At 37.9% G+C, this 13,364-nt stretch overlaps 1 protein-coding gene across 1 annotated transcript in view; it reads left to right on the forward strand.

The window, feature by feature from the left end:
- The window catches only part of PALD1 (phosphatase domain containing paladin 1), a gene marked incomplete in the record, with an annotated part of 1,459,376 nt that overhangs the window by 295,312 nt on the left and 1,150,700 nt on the right, over positions 1–13,364 (forward strand). The window contains 1 exon segment of the mRNA XM_044056896.1: positions 7,516–7,713. Within this exon segment, the coding sequence (XP_043912831.1) occupies positions 7,516–7,713 (198 nt within the window).

Below are 13,364 nucleotides of genomic sequence, written 5' to 3' on the forward strand. Positions count from 1 at the left end.
GGACAATTTAGGATTTTTGCCTGGAAGTGTTTGCATAGATGCATTTATACACCAAGCAGACTCCAAAGTATTTTTCTTCAGGTAGATGGCAAATGTTGAAAGTGTTATGGGGAAGAAAGAGCTAGGTAACCGGGGACATATGTTTTGTGTGTGTAATGGGTTAGCAGACTTCCCTACAGAGTACTCTGTCAGTAGTACTGGGTGAGCAAATGAGTGTAACTTAGGAAATTATTTTTTGAGCTTGGATACAGAATCTGAATTGGCTAGACACAATATGGCATTACGTTTAATTATTGTGGCTAACAAAAAAGGATTTACTAGAAATTGGAAATTAAAATCTAAATCAAGTATCTTCAAGTAGTGAATATTGTAATTACAGTAAAAGAAGAGGAACTGGGATCTTTAGAAAACGGTAGGAGTAAATTACATAGATAACATGGAAATTGTCCAAACAGTACATGCAGAAAAATGTTTTTGAGGAGGAATGAGGTTTAAGTGAAGGCAGCAACTGAATAATTTATGTAGTGTTGCTTAGATTATACATCACATTGTTATATATTTTTTAATATTTGTAATTGTGAACTTGTTAATATGACTTTAATATGACTTTTATACACGTGTGATAATTCAATATTTTTTTATCAATAAAAACAGTCCCAACAGAATTCAGGTAAACAGATGTTTAAGAAGGAATGGCAAGAGAGGTGTTTAACCTCCCAAAACCAAGGACAGTCTGATATGTCTGACTGTTCAAAAGACCTTGTGACCCGACCCACTCCCATTATGGCCCCTTTTGCCCCAGAAAGTCTTTATCTCCATTTTCCTATTTGGCAACAGATTGCTTCAGACAAATATGTTCTCAGTATCCCTCATCAAGATTGCAGACTGCAGTTTTAGGAAATTCCTCCTTCCCAGGTGTGTGTGTGTGTGTGTGTGTGGGGGGGGGGGTCATTCCTTATCCTACAGATCAGACTCTTCTATCACATGCTGTCCCAAGGCCTGATACTACCAGTTCCTCCTTCCCATGTGGGGAGGGTTTTTTATTCAAAGATGCTCCTGGTGCCAAAGAAAGTGCTTGGAGACCAGCCCTGGATGTTTCTTTCCTAAACTTTTGTTGTAGTGCTCCCAATTCAAAATAGTCAGAACAATTACTCATACGTCAAGAAGCCTTTCTGTACATCATACTAAATGAATTGATTACATAATATTCAAATTAGTAAAATTTCCTCAGAGTGCCAGCATAAACAGCTACTATGTTGTAAAACCTGCTAGTAAAAACAAGTAACAGTTGCAAAGAAATAATTTACAACAATACGCAGTGCGCTTGAAAGATTACTGCAGCTATGCTTAAAAACATTTTTTTCAGTTTTTTATATAATACTCTTAACTAAAATTTTTTTCCATAACCTATGTGACACGCATCAAATGCGTACCAATGCATAATTGCCCAAAATAATATCCAGCTCTGAGTTTTAGTATGCTGGAAATTGAAACATTTTCATTTAAAAACTGAAAAAATGTTTTTAATCGTAGCTGCAGTAATCTTTCAAGTACACTGCGTATTGTAAATTATTTCTTTGTCTCGGCTGCAGTGCGGGGAGTGCCTTCTGTGTGTGGAGTCTGCATGTCCTCCCCGCAGTTTGATGGGCGTTCAAAAGACATGCGTAAATGGGTGTGCCTTCACTGAAGGTTGAACGTTGAGCTGGCACCTCGGCATTCGTGAAAATCTACTGTCAGTCAATAGCGGACCGGAGTTCTGCTGTGGTGACCCCTAACCGGGAAAAGCCAAAAGACAACAACTGTTACTTTATGCTAGCACTCTAAGGAAATTTTACTAATTTGAATATTTTGTAATCAATTAATTTAGTATGATGTATAAAAAAGCTTCTTGACTCTTAAGCGTTTTCCCACCAGTGTGACTGTTCTTGGTTTCTGGTTTGATTTTGTTAATTCAAAATAGTCACTTAACAGCCTGTTACCTCTTTTTCTTCCAAGTTTCATGGTAATTCTATACTTATAAGATGCTTATCTTCGCATCCTATTCATCCAGTCTTCAGAAGTTTCTTAGTTTTTTTATGTTTGATCACCTTTTCAGTTCTCTACTTTAACCTTTGGCCTATCCATTGCACCAACATTGTTCACAAAGTGCCTAGGTCCAGTTATAGTTCATTTTCCATATTTAGATCACTTTATCTTTGCAGAGTCTGTTTCACGGTGTCAGGAATCTTTCTCTTGGGTGAGAGATCTCTGGGATTCCAAGAGAAACAGTCAAGTCTTCCTAGACTCCCTCACACAGAATCGTGTTCCTGCGATGTCAACTAGACACCTCAATTCAAAGACCTTTTCTACCACAGGAAAAAATAGGTCCTAATGTAAATCTGTTTCCAAGGTTTTCTGCTTAGGTTTTCATTCACTCTGAGGGGAATAGCTCAGAATGTTGGGTCTCATGGCACCTACGACACTCATGATGCACCTGGCAAGACTCCACATGGGAAGGACAAAGTGCTGTCTAATATTTTGTTCCCAGCATCAACACCCTTCTTCTTTTCAACTCTCAGTGGTGGGGTTTGTCAGAAGAGAAATCTTTTGATGTAGTCAGCAGATATCCTTAAATTCAAGTCTCGCCTTCTACCTCTGTACTCCAAAGCACTCACTCACCACAGATGCTTCGGACTTTGCTTGGTGAGCAGTTTGAGGATGGATATAAATGCATGAGTGTGGGACACCAGGGACAAATGCAGTCACATAAATATGCAGGAGATGGTTGCCCTAATCAAGATACTCAACTCTGTGGAGATGCTTGCCCTAGTCAAAGTACTCAACTGTATGAACCATCTTTGGTCTCTAGGACCTCTTCAAAGTGATTTCAGAAAAGTACAACAGTCTTATGATATATCATGAAGGAAGGGGTAACTAGGTTGTACCCCCTTGTAGACTAGCTGTGTTAGCTTGGGATAAAACTTCACAGCACAGTCTCACTCTGCAGGTATTCTACATTCCATCAGAGCAAACAAGATAAGCAAGACAAGGCAGACCCTCCCAAGTGGAAGCTAGAGCAGGGGGTTCCAACTGACCCATCTGTGGGGATTTCCTCAAGTAGACCTTTAGGCCTCCTTTTGAACAATCCTCTCCCAAGACTCTGTTCCAGGACTGTATGCAAGAAGCCTGTAAGACAGATGCCTTTTCTTTTCTTTGGACAGCAATGTTCCTGTATGCTTCCCCACCCAATCCACTAATATCCATGGTACTTCTGAAGATTCAGAAGGAATCTCACAAGACCACTGTGATCACTCCCTTCTGGCCTAGGTAACTGTGGTTCTTCCTTCTTTTGGAAATGGCCAGCTGCAATTGCCACAAACTTCCTCACAGAGTGGATCTACTCACACATGTACAGAAGTGTTTGATGCACTCTGACATCAAAATTGGCTGCCTGTACGGGAAGGTCTTAATTCCTTTTAGGCACCTGTTTACCGAGGTGTGCAGCAGATGCTAATGTAGGCAAGAAAGCCTGCTACTAGGAAATCATACATTAGCAAATGGAAATGGTTTTCTAGTTCATGCCAACAACATACCCAGCACCCATTCAGGGCTAGTCATTCTGTGATTTTACAATATTTGTGTGAATTACTATCCTATGGCCTGCCTTATTCCACTTTTAAGGTTCATTTATCAGCTGATTCACCATGTCTGACCATAGATCCTCCTCTTTCAAAACAGTCTCCTGTCAAAGTATTCTTGAAAGGGGTTTTGCATAAGAGGCTGCCAAGTAAAGCAGTGGCCCCTCCTTGGGATCTTAATTTTGTGTTGGAGAAGCTAACAGTTGCTTCATTTTAACCAGCTAATCTAGTTGACCTGAGGTTCTTAATATAGTTTTAGTAATCCGTCTGACCTCTGCAAGAAGGGTATTAGAGTTGCAAGCTTTTATGGTTAGTCGACCCTACCTCATTTTCCATAGGGACAAGGTTTCTTTGAGCACTAATCCATCTTTTATGCCCAAAGTGATATCTAGGTAAAGCCAAACTCTCCATCTCTCCATTTTCTTTATTGATTTTAAAACGGAGGAAGAAAAGATGCTCGATATCTTGGATGTCCACAGACAACTTGGGAAGTATCTTGACAGAACCGTATCTCTCCGATCTTTGCATCATTTGTTTATTTCTTACAAAGGTAAGAAGAAGGGAAAACCTGTGTCAAAACAGACCATTTCCAAATGATTGCCTAAGGCCAACATAACAAATCTATTCAGGCAAAGTCCTCTCTAGCAGGGCCTTGTCTTCAGCTATTGCTTTTTGGAAAGTGTTGGATTCTAGAAATATTCTAGAAGCTACTACTGGTCCTCTGTACATACTTTTACAAAGCACCGTGAGCGTGATTCCATCTCTGGGTCCAGATCAAGTTTTGCTAATATCATTCTCATGGGGCTCCTGGACTCTTCTCCTTCCACCTCTCAAATGTAGTTAGCTATGTTAATCTACCGTTATAGTGAGGGCTTACCACAGCAGTGATCGATGTGGTAAACACAATACAGTTTGTGTACTGTGTTCATCACAGTGAAGTTGTGTAAGTTGAACTTGTTGAACTTACTGTAACTGTAAATGTTCGAATGTTCACTAATGCAGTAGCCACGCCCTCACTTGGCCCACTTATTTTTTTTTTTTTTTTTTTTTTTTTTTATCCCACGGTCTGTATATTTTTGTTTTGTTGTTCCTAGTATAGCCCTTTAACGGCACAGCTGTCCTGCTCCTGTTGGCAGAAAATCTCTAAAGGGCTTTTGCCCAAATTTGCCTTTCAGTCAGTTCATCTCAAGCTACTTGACAGTTTGAGTGCATGGAAGGTACCCTGAAGCTTTGGAATCTGGGTGGCCATTATATCCTTGGCAGGATATAGCCCATATAGCTAAGGCTACTGCAGCAGTGATCATTTGAATATCGACTGCTACGGTAAATTCAACTAGCACAACTCTACTATCCTGAACTAGCCTGATATACACCGAGTACCCAAGAATGAAACCAGGGCATAACTGCTATGTATTGAATTACTAATAGAGGCTTAAAAACCTTAGCTAAAGCAGAGGCAGACCACTGAAATGAATTAAAATCAGATCAAGATTACTTCTATGGCTTTGATTTTAAGCATTTGATTTACCCTGCTTTATGTAGTATATGTTTCATTTATTTTGTTTCTTGCTATTTTGACCTACAGACTTATTTATGTGTTTATTTTTAACTGAGTTTTCTAAGGTTTGAGTAATGTTTTGGATTCATACATGAATGTTATTTGAACTGTTTTCTATTCTTGTAAATGGCTATGATTTACACAGGCTTTACACAGGCTTCTTATGTTTAAAATAAGGTGTCAGACTATTTTCCTTTTAACTGTACATGTGCTAGGTAAGGGTAAAAGGACCTTGCATAAGTCTTAATTCAAATAGTGAATTTGGTATTGGGTTAGAAAAGAACACTGCGCGTGTTTAATTTATAGGTTTTCTGTACAACAAGAATAAATGTATTTCATTTCTTACATGTAGTGCGTGTAACTTTCCCTTAATGCACCAGCTAAATTTGACTGCAGTTAACTGTATAATGTAAAACACTTCAAATACTTGGTGCTTAACTGTACTTCTTGCATTACTCTAACCTTTCTGTACACATTGTATTGAATTGACACTCTTGTTTGCATTCTATACCTTTCATTTAATTGCTGTACTTTTCCCAGACTGAGATCAAAATTGTTCGTTAGCAATCAGTAATCTACTCAGGTTAACAAACTGAGATAAAAATAAATGTCCTTGGTCTTCGGGCAAGAAGTCTGGACAAAGCCATAAATAAGAGGGGCCAAAAGCCCCAAAATAGGGACAATTTTTAAATATTACTCCTATAAACCTTAGAAAGTTAGTAGAATAGCAGGTTTTGCATTTGAATTTTCAGATGATGAACAGACTAAAAATATGAGTCATAAATCTGGACATCCTGCAAAAATCTGGACAGTTGAGAGGTATGTCAGGAAAGCAGCTCCTTGGCGTTTCTTGCCTGAGATGAAATGGATTCCAGCGTTTTTTGGTTTTTTTTTGTGATGACCAGAATACTGTACTAACAAGGTCATTATTCGAGTAATTGTGGAAAAGCTGGAGAGAACCAGATTCCTTGGTGGCTAATGATAGTCATTTGGGCTTGTGTTAATCTTGTTTACACAGATAATCATACTTTTAACCAGTACTAAATCATTTGATAGTGGCATTCACCAATGCAGTACTCGACTTTCAGCAAGTATAATGGAATACAAGGCATATGTTTTAGCTGATATGATTACATGTTTGTGTTTTTATGCCAGTTTACTACCATTTCCAATGACCATAGCCGACCTTAGGCATAGGCCAACTAGGGCACTGCTCTAGAAAGGGTGCTTTGTCAGTATTTATTTATTTTTTCTTTTGTAGTAAAGAAATGGTTTCTTTAAGATGTGTTAAATGAATACAGGAAAAAGTGAAGAGCAAGACCTTGAGAAGAAGGAAGAAAAACGTAATCTGGATGTTGTAGGTAGACCAGGATGGAGGCACTGGGTGATGGTGATGGTGGGGCACTGTGGAGCCCTTTTGCCTAGGGCACCAGTGGATCAAAGGCCAGCCCTGCCAATGACTCTTATAGACATTTTACTAAAAAGTGTTCTCCTTTACTCTGCTGTTAACTCATTATGAGCTGATAATGTTCAGTCTCATTTTCTACTGCAGTGCAATCTACAGACAAACAGAGCAGATGCTGAGAACAAGCAGGTATGTTCCTGAAAACACTTGTAGTCGCACATTTCAGTTTAAAATGAGACTGTTGTGTATAAGTGTGTTTTGCAGTTTGTGCACATTGTCATGGCATCTTCCATTGCAGAAGTAAAATTGAATGGAAGAATATGGTATGTTACTATTTCATTTAATTTTTTGCAGTGCAAGTCAGTCATGCATGAAGCTGTTTACTTTGAAATTTTAGAAGTGGACATTGTTGATGTTCATTGGTGGAATGTTGTGGTAAATTAGATTTTTTTCTAGTTAGCAATAACTGAAGAACTTCTGTGGCAGTTGGCTGTCTGCAGCAGTGTATACCCATTGTTATTCAGGCTTTACAGAAGTACATACTGTTGTGCCTGACAGGGCTGTTTTGCACAATTTTATATTGTGGTTCCTTTTATGTCATCACTAAGTTTAGAGTGATGGTATTTCCCCATACCATTGTGATGATGTCATAAGCACTAAGACAAATGAGAGACAATGAAGACAGTCGCTCACTGCCATTGGTTAAAAAGACAAATTTTATTGTATTCTGATATCTGCAAAACATGACTGCTATGTATTTGTGCTATGACATCTTCATGGGGCAGTCTTAAGATATGCAGAATAGTAGGAAATATGCAGATTTCAGTACTTTTGGTTAGGCACATGGGGATCAACATCACATATGATTGTTGTATTTGCTTTGTTTTTTGGTTACTTCATTTCTCAGTCACTTTGTTTTTCTTTCTCTTTGCCAGCTGCTTGTGGATTATGGGTACAAGTGCCAGCACGGGTCCACAGACAGTTTCAGTAGCACCCCCTTCTGAAGACACTCAAAGCAGAGGAGAAATGGACAACCGTCGGTCAGCCAGTATTCAGTCATTCCAGACTGTCAGTATCCATAGCAATAAAGCAAAATCTATCATCACCAACAAAGTTGCCCCTGTAATGATTACGTAAGTATTTGTTAAGGTTTTGCTTGCTGAAGTAGTACTTGCTCTATGTGAGGCAGTAATTTGGTTTGCATGTTTGTAAACTGTCTATAATCTTCACATGAAGCATCAAACAATGTATAAACTGAATCATTGAACTTATGGTAATTCATCAGACTGCTAAATCATTAAAGTTATGATCAGAAAAATAACTGCAAAATTCAAGCAGCAAATTATAACATATTTCTTAATTATAAAGGAGTGTTGTACTTAGACAAACAGTGGAGATTACCAGAAGGTGTCTCAAAGGCAACGAAAGCTGCAAACCATCATAGTTGCTCTTGAGACTAGAGTAAGAATTCAATATGAAATATTCTATTCTTCATTTGTTGAATAAGGTATGAAACTCACAAACCAACAAATGCTACCTTCTGTGAAATATGAAAACATTTGGTAGTGAGAGTTCATGGTTTTGCACAAACACTTACTAGCCATGCTGTAGTAATTTGTTGGTCATGGTTTTCAAAATAATGAAATATTCATTCTACAGAGCTCCTCTCCCATTATTTGCTAGCCTCAAGTTTACAGAAAACATAATTATATTTCTTGATATCTGTAGTATTTCCCCATTCAGCAATTAATTGTATTCTAAACTGCCACAATGCAGAAATGCATTTGTTTATACCCTTCCAGCTGTTTAGCCAACATTCCTTCATTCTCTGTTTACTCACATTATCCAGTACAGGGTTGTAAGGGAACTGCAGCCTATCCTTGCAATTAGTGGGTGTAAGGCAGAGAAAATTATCCTAGATAAGATGTCAGTCTGTTACAGAACATATTTACAACCCCCCCATACGTATAATACACACACTTGCTGGCAATTTGAAAAATCATTGGTTCACCTTTGGTAAGCCTTTGGAATAAGGGAAGAAATGAATGTCATTACAGCATCTCACATGCTGCACCTGATTACAAATTATTTGAACACCGTGCAAAAAGCTATATATTGTTTTGTAGACTTATCACGACAGATTCCCTACTCTTTCACCTTTCATACTAATAATGAGTATGTTAGTTCACGATCTTTCAGTTGTTTCTTCTATATTATTTGCATGTAGTAAGTCCATGCACTGTTGCACTTGTACACCCTTTGTAACCACCCTTAGAATCAGTCTGACATTCTCTTTTCTTTGGCAGTAATAGATGAGAAGTAGGACGAAAATATGGCCATTTCAGATACTGAAGGCAGTTTGGGTTTCTTCGTGGTTTTCTAGAATGACACTTTGGGCCACATCACACAAATCTAAATATAACTGAAAAGAAAGGCTTTATGGTTAGGATTACATACACGATATTGCCCCACTCTTCTAAGTTTTTATACAAGAACAGCATTTAGTCTTACCAACTTCTCTGTGCTTCACTTTGTTTGCCAGTGGTTGTTCTTTTTCTCTGGATAGCATTTTAGCTCAGAGTCTATACAGTGTTGTAGACCACTGTGTAGTGAAGTAACCTCTTTCTGCTTCCATACGGATATAAATATTCACATCCACTAATCGTCCCAGACTCTCCCAACCACAGAGATACCAGCAATGAAATGCGACATACATAATTCATGCCAGTCTTAGCAGTTTTCAATGCATTAGGGCTGTGGCCTTACTGTCAACCTCCTTGGGATATTAGTGTCATGAATGGCACCACTTGAGAAATAAATATGAAGACCACACTATTTCTAGAGGGGTTTACACACTGCGGTTGTGGTGCTGCGGTAGCGTTGTCGCCTCACAGTAAGACATTGTCCTGTTCGACTCTCAGTTAGAGCGTCTTCTGTGTGGAGACATGCGTGAATGGGCGTACCTTCGTTGAAGGTTGTGTGTCAGGGCTGGCAACTCGGCACGTAAAAATCTACTGCCAATCATTAGCGGACTGGAGTTCCGCTGTGGCGACCCCTAACCGGGAAAAGCCGAAAGACACCAACTATTTCTAGAGGGGTTTGAATCTCACAGATGTCAATTGATATGCTCCTTGTATCTGCTGTACTTCAAAAGTAGGTTTAATGGCTGCCACAGGGACCATCCCTGTGGTCACACCACTGATACCAAACAAGTTAAAACAAAAGAAAAGGTCACATAAATCTGATTTTAGTAACCACATCACCAAATGAAACCTTGTCTGAAGAGTATATTGGGAAATCTTTGCAGCTGTTCTGGGTATGGCCTTCCAACAGCCATACCCAGCTTATGACTTCATAATGATCATTTACAGAGCTGAGTCTTTGTCATACTGCCCCAGGCTTCTTTTTTATTACTCTGTCTATGAACCTTCGCATCTTCCCTTGCATTTCCATGGCAATTACCTTTCAAATTATTTCACTCACACGCACACTCAAATCTCAGGAAAAGATGGAAGAAGTCTCTAATTTTCCATACACAAGCAAAGAATTCCCATGGAAGGCTGTTAGAATTTTCCACTTCCCCATAGTTTTCTTCATAGTAGGTTAGTATTGCCAGCACTATAAATGCAGCTAGAGACCAAACGTAGCAGTCACCTGACATGTCTGTATTTAGCCAAGTATAAATTAAAAAAAAAACATATTTACTGGTAGTATACTCATGCTAATTACAGGAGGATATCTCAGCTTACCAATTTATAGCCCTAAGTAATACCCTGTTCTCAGATAGTAAATAAAAGTGAAATTAGAAACAAACAGCTGGAGGGAGACCACAGAAAGCACACGTAGATCAAGTAAAATACAGAATTTATTGTTGAGCGCTTTTCGTTTGTACTCTAAAACAAACTTAATCAGACAAATTAAAACACAAAAACTCAACCTTATATAAAGACAAAGTAATTGAATAATTACCTCATCATTTAAACATAATAAATTAAGTGCAATCAATAAAGCCATCAAAAATATATCTTTTTTTATATAAGCTTTTAAAGAAACCTTTTCAGAAAAGCCTTATCAAAAAAAGCTTATTCTAAAAAGCATCCTGGTTATTTAGTACACTGTTTCACAGTCTTGAACATTGTGTGTGTGTGTTATTGTTTAGGTGCCTGTCCATTCTTTGATTATGCTTTTTAGAATAAGCTTTTTTTTGATAAGGCTTTTCTGAAAAGGTTTCTTTAAAAGCTTATATAAAAAAGATGCATTTTTGATTGCTTTATTGATTGCACTTAATTTATTATGTTTAAATGATGAGGTAATTATTCAATTACTTTGTCTTTATATAAGGTTGAGTTTTTGTGTTTTAATTTGTCTGATGAAGTTTGTTTCAGAGTACAAACGAAAAGCGCTTAACAATAAATTCTGTATTTTACTTGATCTACGTGTGCCTTCTGTGGTCTCCCTCCAGCTGTTTGTTTCTAATTTCAGTTTGTGGTTTTGCCGTTTTGAGTTACAAGTTTATTTATGGCGTCTGGAGCTGAGTCCAAGGACAATGGCACGCTTTCTATCAACAACCCTGTAATGCCTAACAGTGGAGTCGACTCGAATGGTCTGGCACCGTTAAAAGTGGTTGAATCTGAGAACTGCAAGCTTAACGTTTTGATTTCGCGCCTTGATGGCTTGATGACGCGCTTGGACAACTTGGAGCGTCATTTAGATGTGCCTAGAGGTACTCATTCACAGCCTTCTAGTTCTAACAGCGCTGATACCAAACGCAGTTCTTGTTTCTAGCCAAGGATTATCTCCTAGTTCTTCGGTTTATGACATCCCTTGCGGGCAGAGGAGTATTCTGGCTCGTGAACCTTATGGAATTAACCAATTTCAACTGCCGTTAAGCTGTAATAACAGCGGAGTGGATCGTGATGATACTGGTACATTTATTCCTGCTTCAAATGGAACAGCAGCAGCTTTACCTCCAAATTCTATTATGGGACTACCGTTAACAGGTACAGCTTCTTCTAATGTGTCAAAGGACAGTGTTTCTTTTGATATTAATAACTGGATGGCTAGTAACTTTGCCTTTGGGTCTAATACTAAAGAAACATCACAATTTGGTACAGATTTGACCAATGAACACTTGGGTATAGCATTTAGCCTTAAAGAACTTGATAAACTTTCTGTTAAACTAAGGAAAACTCAATTAGAAATTTCTTACTTCCAGGAATGTCTCAAGCATAAAATTGTCCCTAAAGGCTTGAGACATTCACAATTCCCTACAGGGCTTGAAGCTAATTCTGCCTTTCATAAGGATTTATTGGTATTGTTTGATCATCAGGGACTGGAATTGTTGGAACTAATGTCTAAACATTATGCTCTGTCTGTTACTAAAATCACTAAATTAGTTTGTGAACTTGATGCAAAGATTAAACTTGATGCTGAATTTACCCGTTATAAGTATGAATATAATAGGATTTTTTACCAGCATCGACCAATATTTAAATAAGCTCAAGGCCAATAAAGTTAAAAACACTGGACAGAGATTTGAAAGCTTACAATGAGGGTACTGCTTACCCCCGACCATCACTAGCACAAGTATGGCAGGGGCCAGTTAACTCAGGTTTCTCTAGTGGAGCTAAAGGAAATATTTCATCCAATAAAATGACTTATCATGTTGTTGATGGTGTGGCATCTGACACCATCAATTCAGATGTCAGTTCAACCTGTGTCAGGGAATATTGAACTAACACAACATGGCAACAGGACTGGTCATTATAATTTAAGATCTAATGACCCTAATTTTTTAGGAGCAAGACAGAAACAACAAACTGGATACAACAACCAGAAAAAGAAGCAGAAGTACAACTAATAAGTGATGCCTGTTTGTCTCCTAATGTGTTAGATTACTCTGATATTATGGTTTCACCTATTTTTAAAGAATCTTTAGAACATGAATGTGTTAGCATACTATCTAACCCTGCACCAACCTCTTATAGTTTTGCTTGTTCAGCTGAAGAGAGTTTTATTTTAAGTCCTGTCAGCCCTACAATATTGTATAATCTGAGTGGCGATTTTAAGGTATATAATTTTTCTTCAGTTGATATCTCTACAGATTTGGTTGAGTTACTTGCTAAGGGTAATACATATGTTCCACCGTCAAAACTTGATGTTGTTAAAACAATTATTGATTTAAAATTGTTTACTAGGAAACTTAATTTGAATTTAATGATGGGAAATTCAGCTTTAACAAACACCAGTAACTTTAGGATTCCTAGTACATATAATCCACCATTGCACCCTTTATTACAAATTTTCGAGCTTGTGTGTGAGCTTGATATTCGTAATCAAGCCCAGATTGGGCATTTTAAGGGTTCTTATAGTAATAATTATTCGAAGGAAAGGGACTGTCTTGAATTTATTCAGTTAAATGACATCAGGCTTTGCAAGCCCGATAAGGGAGGTGGGGTAGTCATTTTTGATAATTGTGACTATAACAATAGGATTCTTGAAGTATTGCATTCACCTTCATATGTTGAGAGCTCACTGTCTGAAACCAACAAAGCTTATGCAACAATTAAGAATGTTATTGAAGGTAGTATTTCTCAACATATTTACAACTACATGTCTATTTCTTTTCCTAAATTTCCTCGATTTTTTGGTATCCCCAAGATCCACAAAGATCCTATAAATCCACCGATGCGTCCATTAGTTGATGGTAGAGGATCTCCCACCTACCCATGTGCTAAGGTTGTTGACTCTATCCTTCAAAAATATTTGGTTAACTTGAAACAAA

Source organism: Protopterus annectens, chromosome 14.part0 (assembly GCF_019279795.1).
Source record: "Protopterus annectens isolate FY-2018-M chromosome 14.part0, PAN1.0, whole genome shotgun sequence".
Lineage (NCBI taxonomy): Eukaryota > Metazoa > Chordata > Ceratodontiformes > Protopteridae > Protopterus > Protopterus annectens.